The sequence below is a fragment of the Cetorhinus maximus genome, chromosome 5 (genome assembly GCF_964194155.1).
Source record: "Cetorhinus maximus chromosome 5, sCetMax3.hap1.1, whole genome shotgun sequence".
In the NCBI taxonomy this organism is placed as follows: domain Eukaryota; kingdom Metazoa; phylum Chordata; class Chondrichthyes; order Lamniformes; family Cetorhinidae; genus Cetorhinus; species Cetorhinus maximus.
The window spans coordinates 170,498,731-170,516,025 of NC_135883.1; the positions used below are offsets into that span (position 1 = coordinate 170,498,731).

General features: G+C 44.8%; 1 protein-coding gene across 1 annotated transcript in view; it reads right to left on the reverse strand.

Annotated features, from left to right (window-relative positions):
• Positions 1-17,295, reverse strand: part of LOC144681152 (dynein axonemal heavy chain 8-like) — a 1,929,890-nt gene that overhangs the window by 1,345,442 nt on the left and 567,153 nt on the right. Inside the window, exon 20 of the mRNA XM_078542879.1 lies at positions 1,781-1,900. Coding sequence (XP_078399005.1) covers positions 1,781-1,900 — 120 coding nt within the window. The remainder of the gene's footprint in view (positions 1-1,780; positions 1,901-17,295) is intronic.

Sequence of the window (17,295 nt, forward strand, 5' to 3'; positions counted from 1 at the left end):
GTTTCAAGCTGATAACTTCCAGATCTCCAACTACAACAATGTAAACTGTCTTTTATTGGTGTTTTGCTGTAGATTTCCTCCTTGGGCTTCCAGTCAAACGAATATTCCAGTTAATTTTCCCCTTCGTAACTTTAGCTTACATTGAATACCAGCTCCCTATCACAGGCTCCGTCATGGATCTACACAGATAAAATCAAAAATAAACAATCCCACTAAGCTCCACCCCTCCCCATGGCAATGTGACACACACAGCCTGTTCCCAAGTAGAATTGTAAATTAACTCCCTTTTAATTCCAAAGCTTTCCTTAATTCTGTGAAACCACATGACTAACATATCTTTTACTGGATAACTGCAGATGTCATGTCTCCAGTTCTTTACTACCTGCCATTTTATGAATCTCACCCATTTACTCTGACTTTATCCAATAAACATCTTACCTTTTGAATAATAATTATTTTAAGCCTGTGTAGTTTGCCAGCCTCTAGGTATTTACTAGGGCCAGGGTTTTATGGCCCCTCCGCAGCGTGACTCCCCCTGGTGGATGCGGCAAGCTATTTAAGTCCCCATTCAGTTCGGCAGGACTGTAATATCCCGCCAGGCAGGTGGGGCTGTAACATCCTGCTAGGTTTTTTTCTAACTGAACTTACATTTAAAGTTCAATTTCTAAAACTAAAAAGCTATACCTCTTAAACATATGAACTATGCCTTGAGGATAGATGCCAGTAAGTTGCAACCTGGGTCAGAGCCTTTCATATAAGTTTGCGCGGTGTACATAGTGCAATGACTTGGCACTGGCAACAGGTTTTCTCATTTCATTCCATGTAAATGTGTGGAGAAATAAAATACGTGTGTAATTGGGAATGAAATAAAATACACGTATAATTGTGAATGAAATAAAATACACGTACAATTGGGAATGAAATAAAATACATGTACAATTGTGAAATAAATAAAATACACCTATATTTGTGAGAGAAATAAACTTAAAATATATGTATAATGTAATTTACTGTAGACTGTCCCCAAACAGTCACGCAGCCAGCACATAAATTAGCAAATCAAAGGGCCAGTGCTACCTTCCCAGACTAAGAGGCTCCGGATGTCAGATACGGTGGCAAAATCTAAGGAAAAAAACTATTGTGTGTGTGCATTGCCCAGGATATGTAACCAATTATCACTGTCTATTTGCTAAATCATTGACATTGTCCTGTCTATTTGCTAAACCATTGACATTGTCCTGTCTAATCGTTAAACCATTAACACTGATCGCTATCTTTTTGAAACCATTTGAAACTATTGTAATTGCCCAAGTTTCTGTCACGAACCTTTTGCTATATCTATGTGTGTAAAGAAGTGTTGGGCAGAGACTGGTTCGCTCCGTTGTATGCGACTAGGCTCTCCGTGATATCACGACTTTAATAAAGACTTCCTAGACAAACCTCCAGGTTCTGAGTGCTCACTCCGTTTTTTCGCGACAAAAGGAATAATATTTTGTTCTGATGAAAGTCCATTGAAGTGAAACATTAACTCTATGGCCGGAATTTTCCAGCCCCTCACGCTGGCAGGATCTTCCGTTCCCGCCAACATGAGAATATTTCCCTATGGAAAATTCTGGCCTATATCTCTCTCCACTGATGCTGATGAGTTTTTCAGAACTTTCTGCTTTTGTTGCCTGTAACAAATCTGTGTTGGCTGTCTTTGATTAATCAAAACATTTCTCAATGCTCACTTATTTGGTTTTAAACTATAAATTCTAAAATAAATCTATAAATAATGTACCTCATTGTATGTAAGCATGTTTTCCATGGTCAAGGTATGATCTTCTGGCAGGTTGATAATAATCTTTTGGGATATTTCATACAATACTTCATCTATGTGCATTTCCCGCAAGTCAATTAGCTGAAAGCAACAATGAATGTTATATTTTCAATATTTTATGAAATATGTAGAACATACAGCACAGAAACAAGCCATTCAGCCTATCCAGTCCATGCTGGCATTTATGTTCCACTCAAATTGCTTCCCATCTTTCTCCATCTAAATAAATCATTGTAATTCTCTATTATCTTCTCCAACAAATGCTTGTCAAGCTTCCCCTTAAATAATCTATTCTAGTCACTTCAACTACTGCCTCTGGTAGTGAGCTCCCCAATGTCACCAGATTATTGAGTAAAGAAGTTTATTCTGAATTCCTTATTCTTGGCGACTAACTCATATCGATGGCACCTAGTTATGCTCTTCCCCCAAGTGGAAATGTTCTCTCTGAATCCACACTATCACACCTTTCGTAATTATGGGCAGAATTTTGCCCTCGTTGGGTGGGCATGGTGAGCAGGCCCAGCAGCGGTCGCGAAGCCAACTGTCGCCCACGATCGGCTCCAAATGTGATTTCACGCTGGCTGGCCAATTAACGGCCAGCCAGCATGAAACGTACACTGCAGCGCTCAGCACTACTGGGGTAGGACGAGAGGAGCACGAGTACTGAAGTTCATGCATGCGCATGAGTGCACGCAGTAAAAGCTTCCTGACACACAAAGCTGCCTCAGGAAGCTGAAGGTTTTTAACAATAAAAATAAAGTTAGAAAAAATAATGAAAACATGTCCCCTCAAATGACTCTCTCACATGAGCAGGGGCACGTTAAATAGAGTGTAAACAGTTTTTTTTTAATCACTGGTCAAGGCCTCATCCCACCCGTGGATGGGGTTTTGCCAAAAATGCAAAGGCCTCTTGGCCTTTCTGCCTACCCGCCAACCGAACGGTTAGACGGGCATCGGAAATTCTAGTCAACTACTTGATTAGGGGCCTTAACAGGCCGTTAAATTGCCGGCAGACGCGCTGCTGACTCCCATGAGTACCCGCCGACCGAAATATTGTGGGAGTGCACGATGACGTCGGGATGTTCGCCCAAGTCATCTCACATCATTTTATGTTCATTCGGGTCAGGCGCACACCCACCCAACGAGGGAAAAATTCTGGCCTATAAATACCTCTATTACAACACCTCTGACTTTTTCGAGAGAAGGAGAGCCAAAAGTTCATCTATATGCACCCATGCATTTCTGCTTGTATAACTTCTCTGCACTCTCTCCAGTGCCTCTATATACTTTATATAATTTGTGACCAGAGCTGCACGCTGTACTCTAAATGTGGTCTAACCAAGGTTCAGTATAGGTTTAGCGTAATTTGAATATTCTTCAGTTCGACCCTTCTAGAAATGAAGTCAAGTGCTTGGTTTGATTTTTTTTCATGGCATCCCTAACATGTGATGCAACTTTTAGTGATTTCTATATTTATGCTCCAAGATCCCATTTTTTCTCTGCTACACCTGGGCTCACAACTTTCAAATAAGTGACCTCCCTGTTCTTCCTACCAAAATAAATTACCTCACATTTATCTGCGTTGAACTTCATTTGCCAATTGTTTGGCATTTTTCAAGTTTATTTATGTCCTCCACTTATTTGCTCCAGTCGTCTTCAGTGTTGTCTATCCTCAAATGTTGTCATCCGCAAATTTAGAAATTGTGCTTTTGATTCTATTATGACACAACTGATGGTAAAGACTGAGTTGTTCAAATCCCAGAGGGAAACTTGAAACAACTGTCATAACTCATTTTTGCAATTTGTATGTTTCGAGATGTAGGCTTTGAATTCAGTAGTAATAAAATCAAGTCTCAAGAGGTTTTTTATAAAACTAAATTAAACATTTATTAATACAAAAAATATTGTATCACGATTATAATAACTACAAAGGTCCCTTAATTAATCTGGCTCTCAGTCAGACCCCCAGTAAGGCAACAGTAAAACCCTCATAATTTTATACACCTCATTCATGTCCCCCCTCAATCTCCTCTGCTCCAAGGAAAATACCCCCAATCTATCCAATAACTAAAATTCTCCAACCTAGACAACATCCTGGTAAATCCCCTTTGCACTCTCTCGAGTGCAATCACATCCTTCCTATAATGCGGATTCAAAGAACTGCACGCAATATGTGCTGTGGCCGAACCAGAGTTTTATGCAGTTCCAGCATAACCTCACTGCTCTTATAGTCTATGGCCAGGACTTTTCCCTCGGTGATTTGGTAGGAAGATTGGTAGGTGATTGGTAGGAAGAATAGAGGCATAGACTATTTTCTAAATGGGGAGAGAATTCAGAAATCTGAAGTGCAAAGGGACTTGGGAGTCCTAGTCCAGGATTCTCTTAAGGTTAACTTTCAGGTTGAGTCGGTAGTTAGGAAAGCAAATGCAATGATGGCATTTATTTCAAGAGGATTAGAATATAAAAGCAGGGATGTGCTGGTGAGGCTTTATAAGGCTCTGGTCAGACCACATTTAGAATATTGTGAGCAATTTTGGGCCCCGCATCTTATGAAGGATGTGCTGGCCCTGGAGAGGGTCCAGAGGAGGTTCACGAGAATGACACCAGGAATGAAAGGCTTAACATATAAGGAACATTTGAGGACTCTGGGTCTATACTCGATGGACTTTAGAAGGATGAGGGGGGATCTGATTTAAACTTACAGAATACTGAAAAGGCTTGGATAGAGTGGACGTGGGGAAGATGCTTCCATTAGTAGGAGAGACTAGGACCCGAGGGCACAGCCTCAGAGTAAAGGGAAGACCTTTTAGAACAGAGATGAGGAGAAACTTCTTTAGCCAGAGAGTGGTGAATCTATGGAATTCATTGCCACAGAAGGCTGTGGAGGCCAGGTCATTGAGTGTATTTAAGACTGAGATAGATAGGTTCTTGATTGGTAAGGGGATCAAAGGTTACGGGGAGAATGGGGTTGAGAAACTTATCAGCTATGATTGAATGGCGGAGCAGACTCGATGGGCCGAATGGCCTAATTTCTGCTCCTATGTCTTATGGTCTTATTTGGGGGCGGGGCTCGGTCACCGAGGGGAAAATGACGAGGGATGACGTCGGGAGGAATCCTTGACGTCATCCGGGTCCATTTAAATTTTTAGGAAAGCGGGCAGACAGCGAAATCAACTGTCCGCCTGCCGACCTGTCAATGGCCAACTGAGGCCATTGATAGGCTATTTGAAGTAATTAAAGACCCGCCCATCCAACCTTAAGGCTGGCGGGCAGGCCAGGAGCCCCAGCGGGCTCCAGATTATTGATGAAACTTCATCCACTGGCGGGATGAAGTTTCATGTCCGTATTCTAAGAAATTAATAAAGTGTATGTGTCCTTTATTAACATGTCCCATCTCATGTGACATTGTTACATGAGGGGGACATGTTAATCATTTTTTAATGTTTCTATTTTTAATGTTTTTGACATTATCAGTCCTCTCCCTGAGACAGGACTTTGCCTCAGGGAGAAGTGCGCTCTTTCACGCACATACGTGAAAAAGCGCACTTTGACAGCTGGGGATTCCCTCTCCCCCGCACAGAAAGCGCATAGCGCTTCCCGTTGGGGATGCTGCTGGGCGGGCCGTAATTGGCCCGCCTACTTAAAATGGCGGCAGGCCCCTTTTCAGTGACGGGGGTCGGCTGCACGCCTGCCGCCAAGCCGGTGGGACCCGCCCGCCATCCAAGGGCAAGATTCTGCCCTATGCCTCGGCTAATAAAGGCAAGTATCCCACATGCCTTCTTAACCACCTTATCTACCTGTCCCGCTACCTTAAGGGACTGGTGAATGTGCACACCAAGGTCCCTCTGATCCTCGGTACTTCCCAGGGGCCGACCATTCATCATGTGTTCCCATGCCTTGTTTGTCCTGCCCAAGTGCATCACCTCACACTTATCCGGATTAAATTCCACCCCACCAATTTTTGTGTCATCCGCAAACTTACTGATCAACCCTCCTACATTCAAGTCTAAATCGTTTATATATACCACAAACAGCAAGGGACCCAACACCAATTCCAGTGGAACCCCACTGGACACAGGCATCCAGTCAAAAAAACACTCATCGACCATCACCCTCTGTTTCCTAAACAAAAACAGAATTACCTGGAAAAACTCAGCAGGTCTGGCAGCATCGGCGGAGAAGAAATCAGTTAACGTTTCGAGCCTTCATGGCCCTTCGGCAGAACTGAAGCATAGTTAGAAGAAGGGAGAAATATAAATTGGTTTAAGGTGGGGGGGGGGTGGGAGGTGGTGGTGGGGGGAGAGAGAGACATTGAGGGTGTGTGGTGATTGTGGAGATGAGCAGCTAATCAAAAGATGTCACTGACAAAAGGGTCAAAGAGGTGTTCTGTCTGAGAAAAGTGCTAATTAAGAATGGAGGACAGGATATTCAAAGTACAGCTCTAGTGGGGGTGGGGTGGAAAGGCTAACAAGGTTTTAGTTTTAGATTTAAAAATAATGGAAATAGGTGGGGAAAGAAGAATCTATATAAATTATTGAAAAAAAAGCAGGGGGGAAGAAACGGGGTGGGGATGGGGGGAGGGGGAGTTTAAGATCTAAAGTTGTTGAATTCAATATTCAGCCCGGAAGGCTGTAAAGTGCCTAGTCGGAAGATGAGTTGCTGTTCCTCCACTTTGCGTTGGGCTTCACTGGAACAATGCAGCAAGCCAAGGACAGACATGTGGGCAAGAGAACAGGGTGGAGTGTTAAAATGGCAAGCGACAGGGAGGTGGAGGCTTTACAACTTTTGTCTGTGACATCTTTTGATTATCTGCTCATCTCCACACACCCTCAATGTCTCTCTCTCCCCCCCCCACCACCCCCACCCCCCCCCCCCACCTTAAACCAATTTATATTTCTCCCTTCTTCTAACTATGCTTCAGTTCTGCCGAAGGGCCATGAAGGCTCGAAACGTTAACTGATTTCTTCTCCGCCGATGCTGCCAGACCTGCTGAGTTTCTCCAGGTAATTCTGTTTTTGTTTTGGATTTCCAGCATCCGCAGTAGCTTTTTGTTTTTACCCTCTGCTTCCTGCCTTTCGGCCAATTCTGGATCCGATTTGCCAAATTGCCTTTGATCCCATGGACCCTTACCTTTGTTATCAGTCTCCCATGTGGGACCCGATCAAAAGCATTGCTGAAGTCCAAGTAGACTACGTCAAATGCATTGCCCTCATCGACACACCTGGTCACCTCTTCGAAAAATTCAATCAAATTGGTCAGACATGACTTCCCCTTAACAAAACCATGCTGACTGTCCTTGATTAATCCCTGCCTCTCCAAGTGTAGATTAATTCTGTCCCTCAGAATTGCTTCCAATAGTTTCCCCTCCACTGATTGGCCTGCAATTCCCTGGTTTATCCCTTCCTCCCTTCTTGAATAACGGTGCCACATTGGCTGTCCTCCAGTCCTCTGGCACCTCTCCTGTGGCCAGAGAGGTATTGAAAATTATTGCCAGCGCCCTTGCTATCTCCTCCCTTACCTCACTCAACAGCTTGGGATACATTTCATCCATGCCTGGAGATTTGTCTACTTTTAAGCCTGCCAGACCACTTAGAACCTCCTCCTTTCAATGCAAATTTCTTTAATTATATCACAATCCTTCTGCCTGATTTCCATACTCACATCTTCCCTCTAACTTGTGAACACCAACACAAAGTATTCATTTAGAACCCTACCTACATCGTCCAGCTCCACACACAAATTACCACAATGGTCCTTAATGGGCCCTACTCTTTCCCTAGTTATCCTCTTACTCTTAATGCACTTGTAAAACAACTTTGGATTTTCCTTTATTTTACCTGCCAATGTTTTCTCATGCCCCCTTTTTGCTCTCCTAATTTCCTCTTTAAGTTCCGCCTGACACACTCTATAATCCTTTAGGGCTTCCGCTATTTTGAGCCCTTGGTATCTGCCATAAGCCTCCCTTTTTCTCTTTATCCAATCCCGTATATCCCTCGACATCCAGGGTTCCCTTGATTTGTTGTCCCACCCTTTGGCTTTACTGGAATATGTTGGCCCTGTACACTCTCTATTTCCTTCTTGAATGAGTCCCACTGTCCTGATGCAGATTTACGTAAAAGTAGCTGCTCCCAGTCCACTCTGGCCTAATCATATCGGATCGTATCAAAATGGGCCTTCCCCCAATTTAGAACTCTGATTTCTGGCTCATCTTTGTCCTTTTCCATAACAACCTTGAATCTAATGGAGCTATGATCGCAATCTGCTAAATACGCCCCCATTTGATACCTCTACCACTTGCCCGGCTTCATTCCCTAAAATTAAGTCCAGGACTGCTCCCTCTCTTTTAGGACTTTCTACGTACTGGCTTAAAAAGCTCTCCTGGATGCAATTTAAGAATTCCGCTCCCTCTAAACCTATCACACGATGACTAAACTAGTTAATGTTGGGGAAGTTGAAATCCCCCACTATTACTACCCTATCATTTTTACACTTCTCTGAAATTTGCCTACATATCTACTCTTCTATTTCCCTCTGAATGTTTCAGGGCCTAGAGTACACTCCCAGCAATGCGATTGCTCCTTTTTTGTTTTTCAGTTCTACCCATATGGCTTCAATTGAGGAGCCTTCTAAGATGTCATCCCTCCTTACTATTGTAATTGATTCCTTGATCAATATTGTTTACCTCCTTCCCTGTCTCGTCTGAAGACCCCATATCCTGGAATATTGAGCTGCCGATCTTGCCCCTCTCTCAACCATGTCTCTGTGACAGCAATGAATCATACTTCCATGTGTTAATTTGTGCCCTCAGCTCATCTGCTTATTTGTCAGACTCCTTGCATTAAAATCAATATCATCCAACCTTGCCAAGCTCCATTGTGCCTTAACTGGCCCATAATTTCTATGCCTTCCAGACTCAAATGCTCTCTCTTCTAATTTTGACTGTGTGTCTCCCCCTGCTGAACCTCCTCTCAGGATCCCATTCCCCTGCCAAGTTAGTTGAACCTCTCCCCAACAGCACTTGCAAGCCTCCCCACAAGGATGTTGGTCCCATTCTGGTTCAGGTGCAACCCATCCGCCTTGTTCAAGGTCCCTCCACCCCCAGTAATGGTCCCAATGTCCCATAAATCTAAAGCCCTCCCTCCTGCACCATCTCTCCAACCACACAATCATCTGGGCTAACCTCCTATTCTGTACTCACTAGCACGTGGCACCGGAAGTAATCCAGAGATTACGACCTTAGAGGTCCTATTCTTTCATCTGTTTCCTTGCTCCCTAAATTCTGCTTCACAGAATCACAAAGTGCAGAAGAGGCCCTTCGGCCCATCGAGTCTGCACCGACATGTGAGAAGCACCTGACCTAGTATCATTAATGCAGCAAAAACAGCGCAAGGTGCGTCAAAGGAGTGTTTTTAAACAAAATACCCCACTTTATTTCCTTATTCCTAAAGGTCATTGCCAAATAAAAATCTGTTTTGAATGTAGATCAAGACTTATCACATGCAGTCTGGATAATCATCAGTTACAAACAACCAGCATCATGCACTGTTTTCAACCATATTTCACATAATCAACCCTGCCATCACTTATATATTGCAGCCTGTGGCAACCTTCATCAGATGGACAAGAAAACCCCAATGGAACATCAGGAAAGCCAAATGGACATTTTTTTACAGATATTTTTGAACTAATGATTGTTGCTATCCCATGACATAACATCCCAATCACATAACCACAGAATCACACCATCACAGAATCCCTTCGGCCCATCGAGTCTGCACCAACAGGTGAGAAACGCCTGACCTACCAACCTAATCCCATTTACCAGCACTTGGCCCATAGCTTTGAATGTTATGAAGTGCCAAGTGCTCATCCAGGGACTTTTTAAAGGATGTGAGGCAACCCACCTCCACCACCCTCCCAGGCAGCGCATTCCAGACCATCACCACCCTCTGGGTAAAAAAGTTTTTCCTCACATCCCCCTAAACCTCCTGTCCCTTACCTTGAACTTATGTCCCCTTGTGACTGACCCTTCAACTAAGGGGAACAGCTGCTCCCTATCTACCCTGTCCATGCCCCTCATAATCTTCTACACCTTGATCAGGTCGCCCCTCAGTCTTCTCTGCTGCAACGAAAACAACCCAAGTCTATCCAACCTCTCTTCATAACTTAAATTTTCATCCCAAGCAACAGCCTGGTGAATCTCCTCTGCACCCCCTCCAGTGCAATCACATCATTCCTATAATGTGGCGACCAGAACTGCACACAGTGCTCCAGCTGTGGCCTCACTGAGGTTCTATACAACTCCAACATGATCTCCCTACTTTTGTAATCTATGCCTCGATTGACAAAGGCAAGTGTCCCATTTGCCTTTTTCACCACCCAACTAATATGCCCCTCCGCCTTCAGAGATCTATGGACACACACACCAAGGTCCCTTTGTTCCTTATAACTTCCTAGTGTCATGCCGTTCATTGAATACTTCCTTGTCAAATTACTGCTTCCAAAGTGTATCACCTCACACTTTCAGGGTTAAATTCCATCAGCCACTTATCTGCCCATTTGACCATCCCGTCTATATCTTCCTGCAGCCCAAGCCACTCAACCTCACTGTTAACCACCTGGCCAATCTTTGTGTCATCCGCAAACTTACTAATCCCATCCCCTACATTGTCATCTATGTTGTTTATATAAATGACGAATAATAGGGGTCCCAGCACAGATCCCTGTTGTACGCCACTGGACACTGGCTTCCAGTCACCAAAGGAGCCTTCAGTCATCACCCTTTGTCTCCTACAACTAAGCTAATTTTGAATCCACCGTACCAAATTACCCTGTATCCCATGGGCATTTGCCTTCTTTATAAGTCTCCCATGTGGGACCTTGTCAAAGGCTTTGCTGAAATCCACATAAACTACATCAACTGCATCTACACACCTGGTCACCTCCTCAAAAAATTCAATCACATTTGTTAGGCATGACCTCCCTCTGACAAAGCCATGCTGACTATCCCTGATCAAACCATGCCTCTCTAAGTGGAGATCGATTCTCTCCTTCAGAATTTTCTCCAATATTTTCCCTACCATTGGCCTGAGATTCACAGGCCTGTAGTTCCCTGGCTTATCTCTACAACCCTTCTTAAATAGCGGAACGACATTAACTGTTCTCCAGTCCTCTGGTGCCTCCCCTGTGGCCAGAGAGGAATTAAAAATTTGGATCAGAGCCCCTGCGATCTCCTCTCTTGCCTCCCTCAGCAGCCTGGGACACAAATCATCTGGACCTGGAGGTTTGTCCACTTTGAAGCCTGCCAACACCTCCAATATCTTGTCAAGCCCTAGATCGATTTGCTCAAGAACCTCACAGTCCCGCTCCCCGAGTTCCATGCCTTCATCCTCATTTTCTTGGGTGAAGACGGATGTGAAGTATTCATTCAACACTCTATCGATATCCTCTGGCTCCATCCATAGATTGCCCCCTTGGTCCCGAATGGGCCCTACTCTTTCTCTGATTATCCTCTTCCCATTGATATACTTATAGAAAATCTTGGGATTTTCCCTACTTATACTAGCCAGAGCTTTCTCATATCCCCTCTTTGCTCTCCTAATTGCTTTCCTAAGCTCCACCATGAACTTTCTGTACTCCGCTAATGCCTCCACTGAATTGCTTCCCTTGTACCTGCTAAAAGCCTCTCCTTTCCATCTCAGCGTATCCTGAATATCTCTGGTGATCCATGGTTCTCTGGGCTTGTAACTCCTTCTTATTACCCTAGAGGGAACTTGTTGAGCCTGTACCCTCCCCATTTCCTTTTTGAATGCCCCCCACTGTTCTTCTATAGATTTCCCCACAAGTAGCTGATCCCAGTCTACCTTGGCCAGATCCTGCCTTATTTTACTAAAATCCACTCTCCCCCAATCCAAAATATTTTTTTGTGACTTGTCCATTTCTTTGTCCATTACAAGCTTAAATTGTACCATGTTGTGGTCGCTATCACTGAAATGCTCCCCCACCAACCCCACAGCCACCTGTCTGGCTTCATTCCCCAGGATTAGGCCCAGCACTGCACCATCCCTTGTTGGACCCTCTACATATTGACCTAAAAAGTTCTCCTGTACACATTTCAAGAAATCCACTCCATCCAAGCCCTTAACAGTATGGGCTGAATCTTCTGGTTGATGTGCGGGTGGTGGAGCCTGCACGTCAGTGCTTAAAATGTCACGCGCTGACGTCGGGCGAGCGTCCCGACGTCAGCGCGCGGCATCGCGATGTTTTGGTTGGCAGGCGCGCTATGCAGCGCGACGCGCACTCGCCGTTAATTAAAGGCCTTGTTAAGGCCATTAAGTCTCCAATCGACGAGGATTTTGAGAAGCCTATGCGAACTTCAGCGGGTAAGTGATTTTTTATCAAACCTCATCCAGTGACGGGATGACATTTGATATCGAAATTAAAAAAGTTTAATAAAGTGTTTGTGTGCTTCATTAACATATCCCATCTCGTGTGACATTTTCACATGAGGGGAACATGTTAATGATTTTTTTATTTTTCTATTTTTAATGTTTCACAGACTTTCAGCGATCTCCCTGAGGCAGCACTTTGCCTCAGGGAGACGTGTGCTCCTTCGCGCGCATGCGCGAAAGAGTGCACTCTCGCAGTTGGGGAATCCCCTACCGCCTGCACAGGAAGCGCATAGCGCTTCCCGTCGGGCGGCACGCTGGGTGGGCCTTAATTGGCCTGCCCACGTAAAATGGCAGCGGGGCCTGTTTCGGTGGCGGTGATCGGCTGCCCGCCTCCCAGTTGGTCGGGCCCACCCACCCATCAAGCACAAAATCCTGCCCTATGTCTATCCCAATTAATGTTGGGAAAGTTGAAATTACCTAATATAATTGCTATTGTTTTTACACACCTCCGCAAATTGTGCACATATTTGCTCCTCAATTTGCCGCTGACTACATGAGGGTCTATAATGAAGACCTAACAATGTGGCTGCCCCTTTTTTATTCCTAAGCTCTACCCACAAAGCATCATTCGATGCCTCCTCCAAGATATCATCTCTCCTTACTGCAGTAACTGACTCCTTAACAAATAATGCAATGCCACCTCCTCTTTTACCCCCTCCCCTGTCTCGCCTGAAGATTCTATATCCTGGAATGTTGAGCTGCCAATCCTGCCCCTCCCTCAACCACGTCTCTATGATGGCTACTATATCACAATTCCACGTGTCAATCCTCACCCTTAACTCATCCGTTAAAGTAGAGGCCATCCATCCTTGCCTTACTTCCTTGAAACTTAATGCAGATGTACTCCCTCTGACTTGATTGTTTTACTGTATTATGATGTGTCCCTATTCTGTTAACATTCTGTGTACCCTCCCCCTGCCGAATTAGTTTAAACTCTTCCCAACAGCACGAGCAAACCCGCCTGCAACGATGTTAGTACCGCTCAGGTTCAGATGTAGACCGTCCCATTTATACAGGTCCCATCTTCCCCAGAAACGGTCCCAGTGATCCAGAAATCTAAAACCCTCCCTCCTGCACCAACTCTTAAGTCACGTATTCATCTGCGCTATTCTCCTATTTCTGAGCTTGCTAGCACGTGGCACTGGGAGTAATCCAGAGATTACAATCCGAGAGGTCTTGCTTTTTAGTCTACTGGCTAATTCCCTGAATTCTTGATGCAAGACCTCATCCCTCTTTCTTCCTATGTCATTGATACCAACATGTACCATGACCTCTGCTTTACCACCCTCCCCCTTCAGGATGCTCTGCAGCCGTTCAGTGACATCCCGGACCCTGGCACCAGGGAGGCAACACGCCATCCTGGAGTCACATTGACGGCCAGAGTCGCGTCTATCTGTTCGACTGACTATAAAATCCCGTTACTATTGCTTTTCCTCTCTTCCTCCCCTCCTGTACAGACAGGCTGCTTGTGGTGCCAGAAGCTTGGCTCTGTCTGCACTCCCTGGAGGAACCAGCACCCTCATCAGCCTCCAAAATGGAATACTGATTTGCAAGTGGGACCCCAGTGGACTCCTGAACTACCTGCCTGTTTCTCTTGGATTGCCTGGTGGTCACCCATTCCCTTCCTTCCTCAAGTCCTTTCAGCTGCGATGTGACCACCTCTCTAAACGTGCTATCCATGATGCTCTCAGACTCGCAGATGCTCCACAGTGTCCCCAGCCGCTGTTCCAGCTCTGAAACCCAAGCTTCCAGGAGCTGCAGTTGGACACACTTCCTGCACACATGCTGGTCCCGGGCATTGGAAATGTTCCCAGCTTCCCACATGGAGCACGAAGAGCACACCACGGCTTTTAGCTCTCCTGCCATGACTTATCCCTTTAAATTAAACCTTTTAAATCAATTACTCTAGGGCCCTTTTTCCTGATTGTCGTTACTACAGAATATACAAACTATAAAGCACAAAAAGACCTTAAACTCTTAGCGATAAACGTAGTAAATACTTACCCAACCTTACCCACTACTTACCAGTCATTCCTTTCCCTTGTAGCCTCTACTGCTGCAGCAGAGCAAGACCACTCTCTGAAGATTTAAGAAGTTGGATAGCAAATAAAAAATGCAAATAGCACGTCTTCCCCTCTGCACCGATTTCCCACTGTGCATCTAATTGCCAATACCCACACTCACTCTGGCTGTGTCTCACTCAGGATGAGGTCTCTCCCCTGTTCGTGTGCAAGCACACTGTAGCTTGCAGGACCTCATCCCTCTTTCTACCTATGTCATTGGCACCAATATGTCCCACGATCGCTGTCTGTTTGCCCTCCCCCTTTAGAATGCCCTGCAGCTGTTCAGTGACATTCTTGACCCATTCACCAGGGAGGCAACATAACATCCTGGGGTCATGTTTAAGGCCACAGAAACGCCTGTCTGTTCCCCTAACTATCATGTCTCCTACCACTATTGCTCTTCCCCTCTTTTTCCTCCCACTCTGTGCAGCTGAGCCACTCACAGTGCCGTGAGCGTGGCTGCACTCCCCAGAGGAACCGTCACTCTCACCGTTTTCCCACACAGAAAAACGGTTCTCAAGCGAGATGCACCCTCGGGATTTCCTGACTACCTGCCTGACAGCTTTCTTCTGACTGATCGTCACCCATTCCCTCTCTGTCTGCACTTCTGTAAGCTGTGGGGTGACCACGTCTAAAAATGTGCTATCCACGAAACTCTCAGCCTCACAGATGCACCTCAGTGCCTCCAGTTGCCACTCAAGCTCCAAAACCCAGAGCTCAAGTAGCTGCAGCTGGTGGCACTTCCTGCACACGTGGTTGGTCAGAGTGCAAGGAGCGTCTAAGACTTAGACCCTCCTATATGTTGCAGGCGGTACATAACACGGAACTGAGCTGCCCTGCCATGCCTCAAGTTGAAATAAAACCATTACTTTAAGTTAAATACGGTTTAAAAAGTTAAATTATTAATGTACTTTAATTAAAATCTAGAAGTTAAGAACATAAGAACATAACAACTAGGAGCAGGAGTAGGCAATTCAACCCCTCAAGCCTGCCCCGCCATTCAATATGATCATGGCTGATCTCATTTCGGCCTCAACTCCAATTTGCCGCCCTCTCCCCATAACCTTTCAACCCGTTACTAAGTAAGCGTCCCGACACCCACTGCACTCTGAGGTAGTGAATTCCACAGATCCACAACCTTTTGAGAAAGTTAATTCCTCCTCATCTCTGATTTAAATCTACCACCCCTCAGCCTAAAACTATCGCCTCTCATTCTAGAATGCCCCACAAGGGGAAACATATGCTCCACGTCTACTTTGTCTATCCCCTTTAGCATCTTATATACCTCAATTAGATCTCCTCTCATTCTTCTAAACTGTAGCGAGTGTAAGCCTAAACTGCTCAATCTTTCCTCATAAGGCAGGCCCCGCATCTCTGGAATCAATCTAGTGAACCTCCTCTGAACCACCTCCAGTGCAACTACATCCATTCTGAAGTTTCTCGCCATTTAAATAATAAGTCGCCTTTTTATTCTTCCCACCAAAATAGATAACCTCACGGTTATCCACGTTAAACTCCATCTGCCAAATTTTGGCCCATTCACCTAACCTGTCCATATCCATTTGTAAATTTCTTATTTCTTCATTGCAACTTACTTTCCCACCTATTTTGGTGTCATCTGCAAATTTAGCTATTGTACCTTCCATCCCTGAATCCAAGTCATTAATATAGATTGTAAATAGTTGGAGCCCAAGGACTGAAATCTGTGGCACCCCACTAGTTACAGCTTACCATCCAGAAAAAGACCCATTTACCCCGACTCTCTACTTTCTGTTGGTTAGCCAATCTTCTATCCAGGCTAATATATTACCCCTAACTCCATGTGATCTTGGATTCCGGGATAGAAGGTACTATAGCTAAATTTGCAGATGACACCAAAATAGGTGGGAAAGTAAGTTGCAATGAAGAAATAAGAAATTTACAAATGGATATGGACAGGTTAAGTGAATGGGCCAAAATTTGGCAGATGGAGTTTAATGTGGATAAGTGTGAGGTTATCCATTTTGGTGGGAAGAATAAAAAGGCGACTTATTATTTAAATGGAGAGAAACTTCAGAATGCTTCAGTGCAGAGGGATCTGGGTGTCCTCGTGCGTGAATCGCTGAAAGCTAGTAAGCAAGTACAGCAGGTAATAAGGAAGGCAAATGGAATTTTGGCATTTATTGCCAAAGGAATAGAGTATAAAAATAGGGAAGTGTTGTTGCAACTGTACAAGGCATTGGTGAGACTGCACCTGGAGTACTGTGCACAGTTTTGGTCCCCTTACTTGAGGAAGGATGTAGTTGCACTGGAGGCGGTTCAGAGGAGGTTCACTGGATTGATTCCAGAGATGCGAGATTTGTCTTATGAGGAGAGATTGAGCAGTTTAGGCCTATACTCGCTAGAGTTTAGAAGGATAAGAGGAGATCTAATTGAGGTATATAAGATGCTAAAGGGTATAGACAAAGTAGACGTGGAGCGGATGTTTCTCCTTCTGGGGCATTCTAGAATGAGGGGCCATAATTTTAGGGTAAGGGGTGGTAAATTTAAATCAGAGATGAGGAGGAATTACATTTCTCAAAGGGTCATGAATCGGTGGAATTCACTACCTCAGAGTGCAGTGGATGCCTGGGTGCTCAATAAATTTAAGGAGGAGGTAGACAGATTTTTAATTAGTAATGGGTTGAAAGGTTATGGGGAGAGGGCGGGAAATTGGAGTTGAGGCCAAAATGAGACCAGCCATGATCGTAATGAATGGCAGGGCAGGCTCGAGGGGCTGAATTGCCTACTCCTGCTCCTCGTTCTTATGTTGATCAGTGCTGGGGCCTAAGCTATTTACAATATGTATTAATAAATTGGATGAACAGACCGAGTGTATAGTGGTCAAATTTGCTGATGATACGAAGAAAGATAGGAAAGCAAGTTGTGAGGATGGTACAAAGAGTCTGCCAAGGGATATAGATAGGTTAAGTGAGTGGGTAAA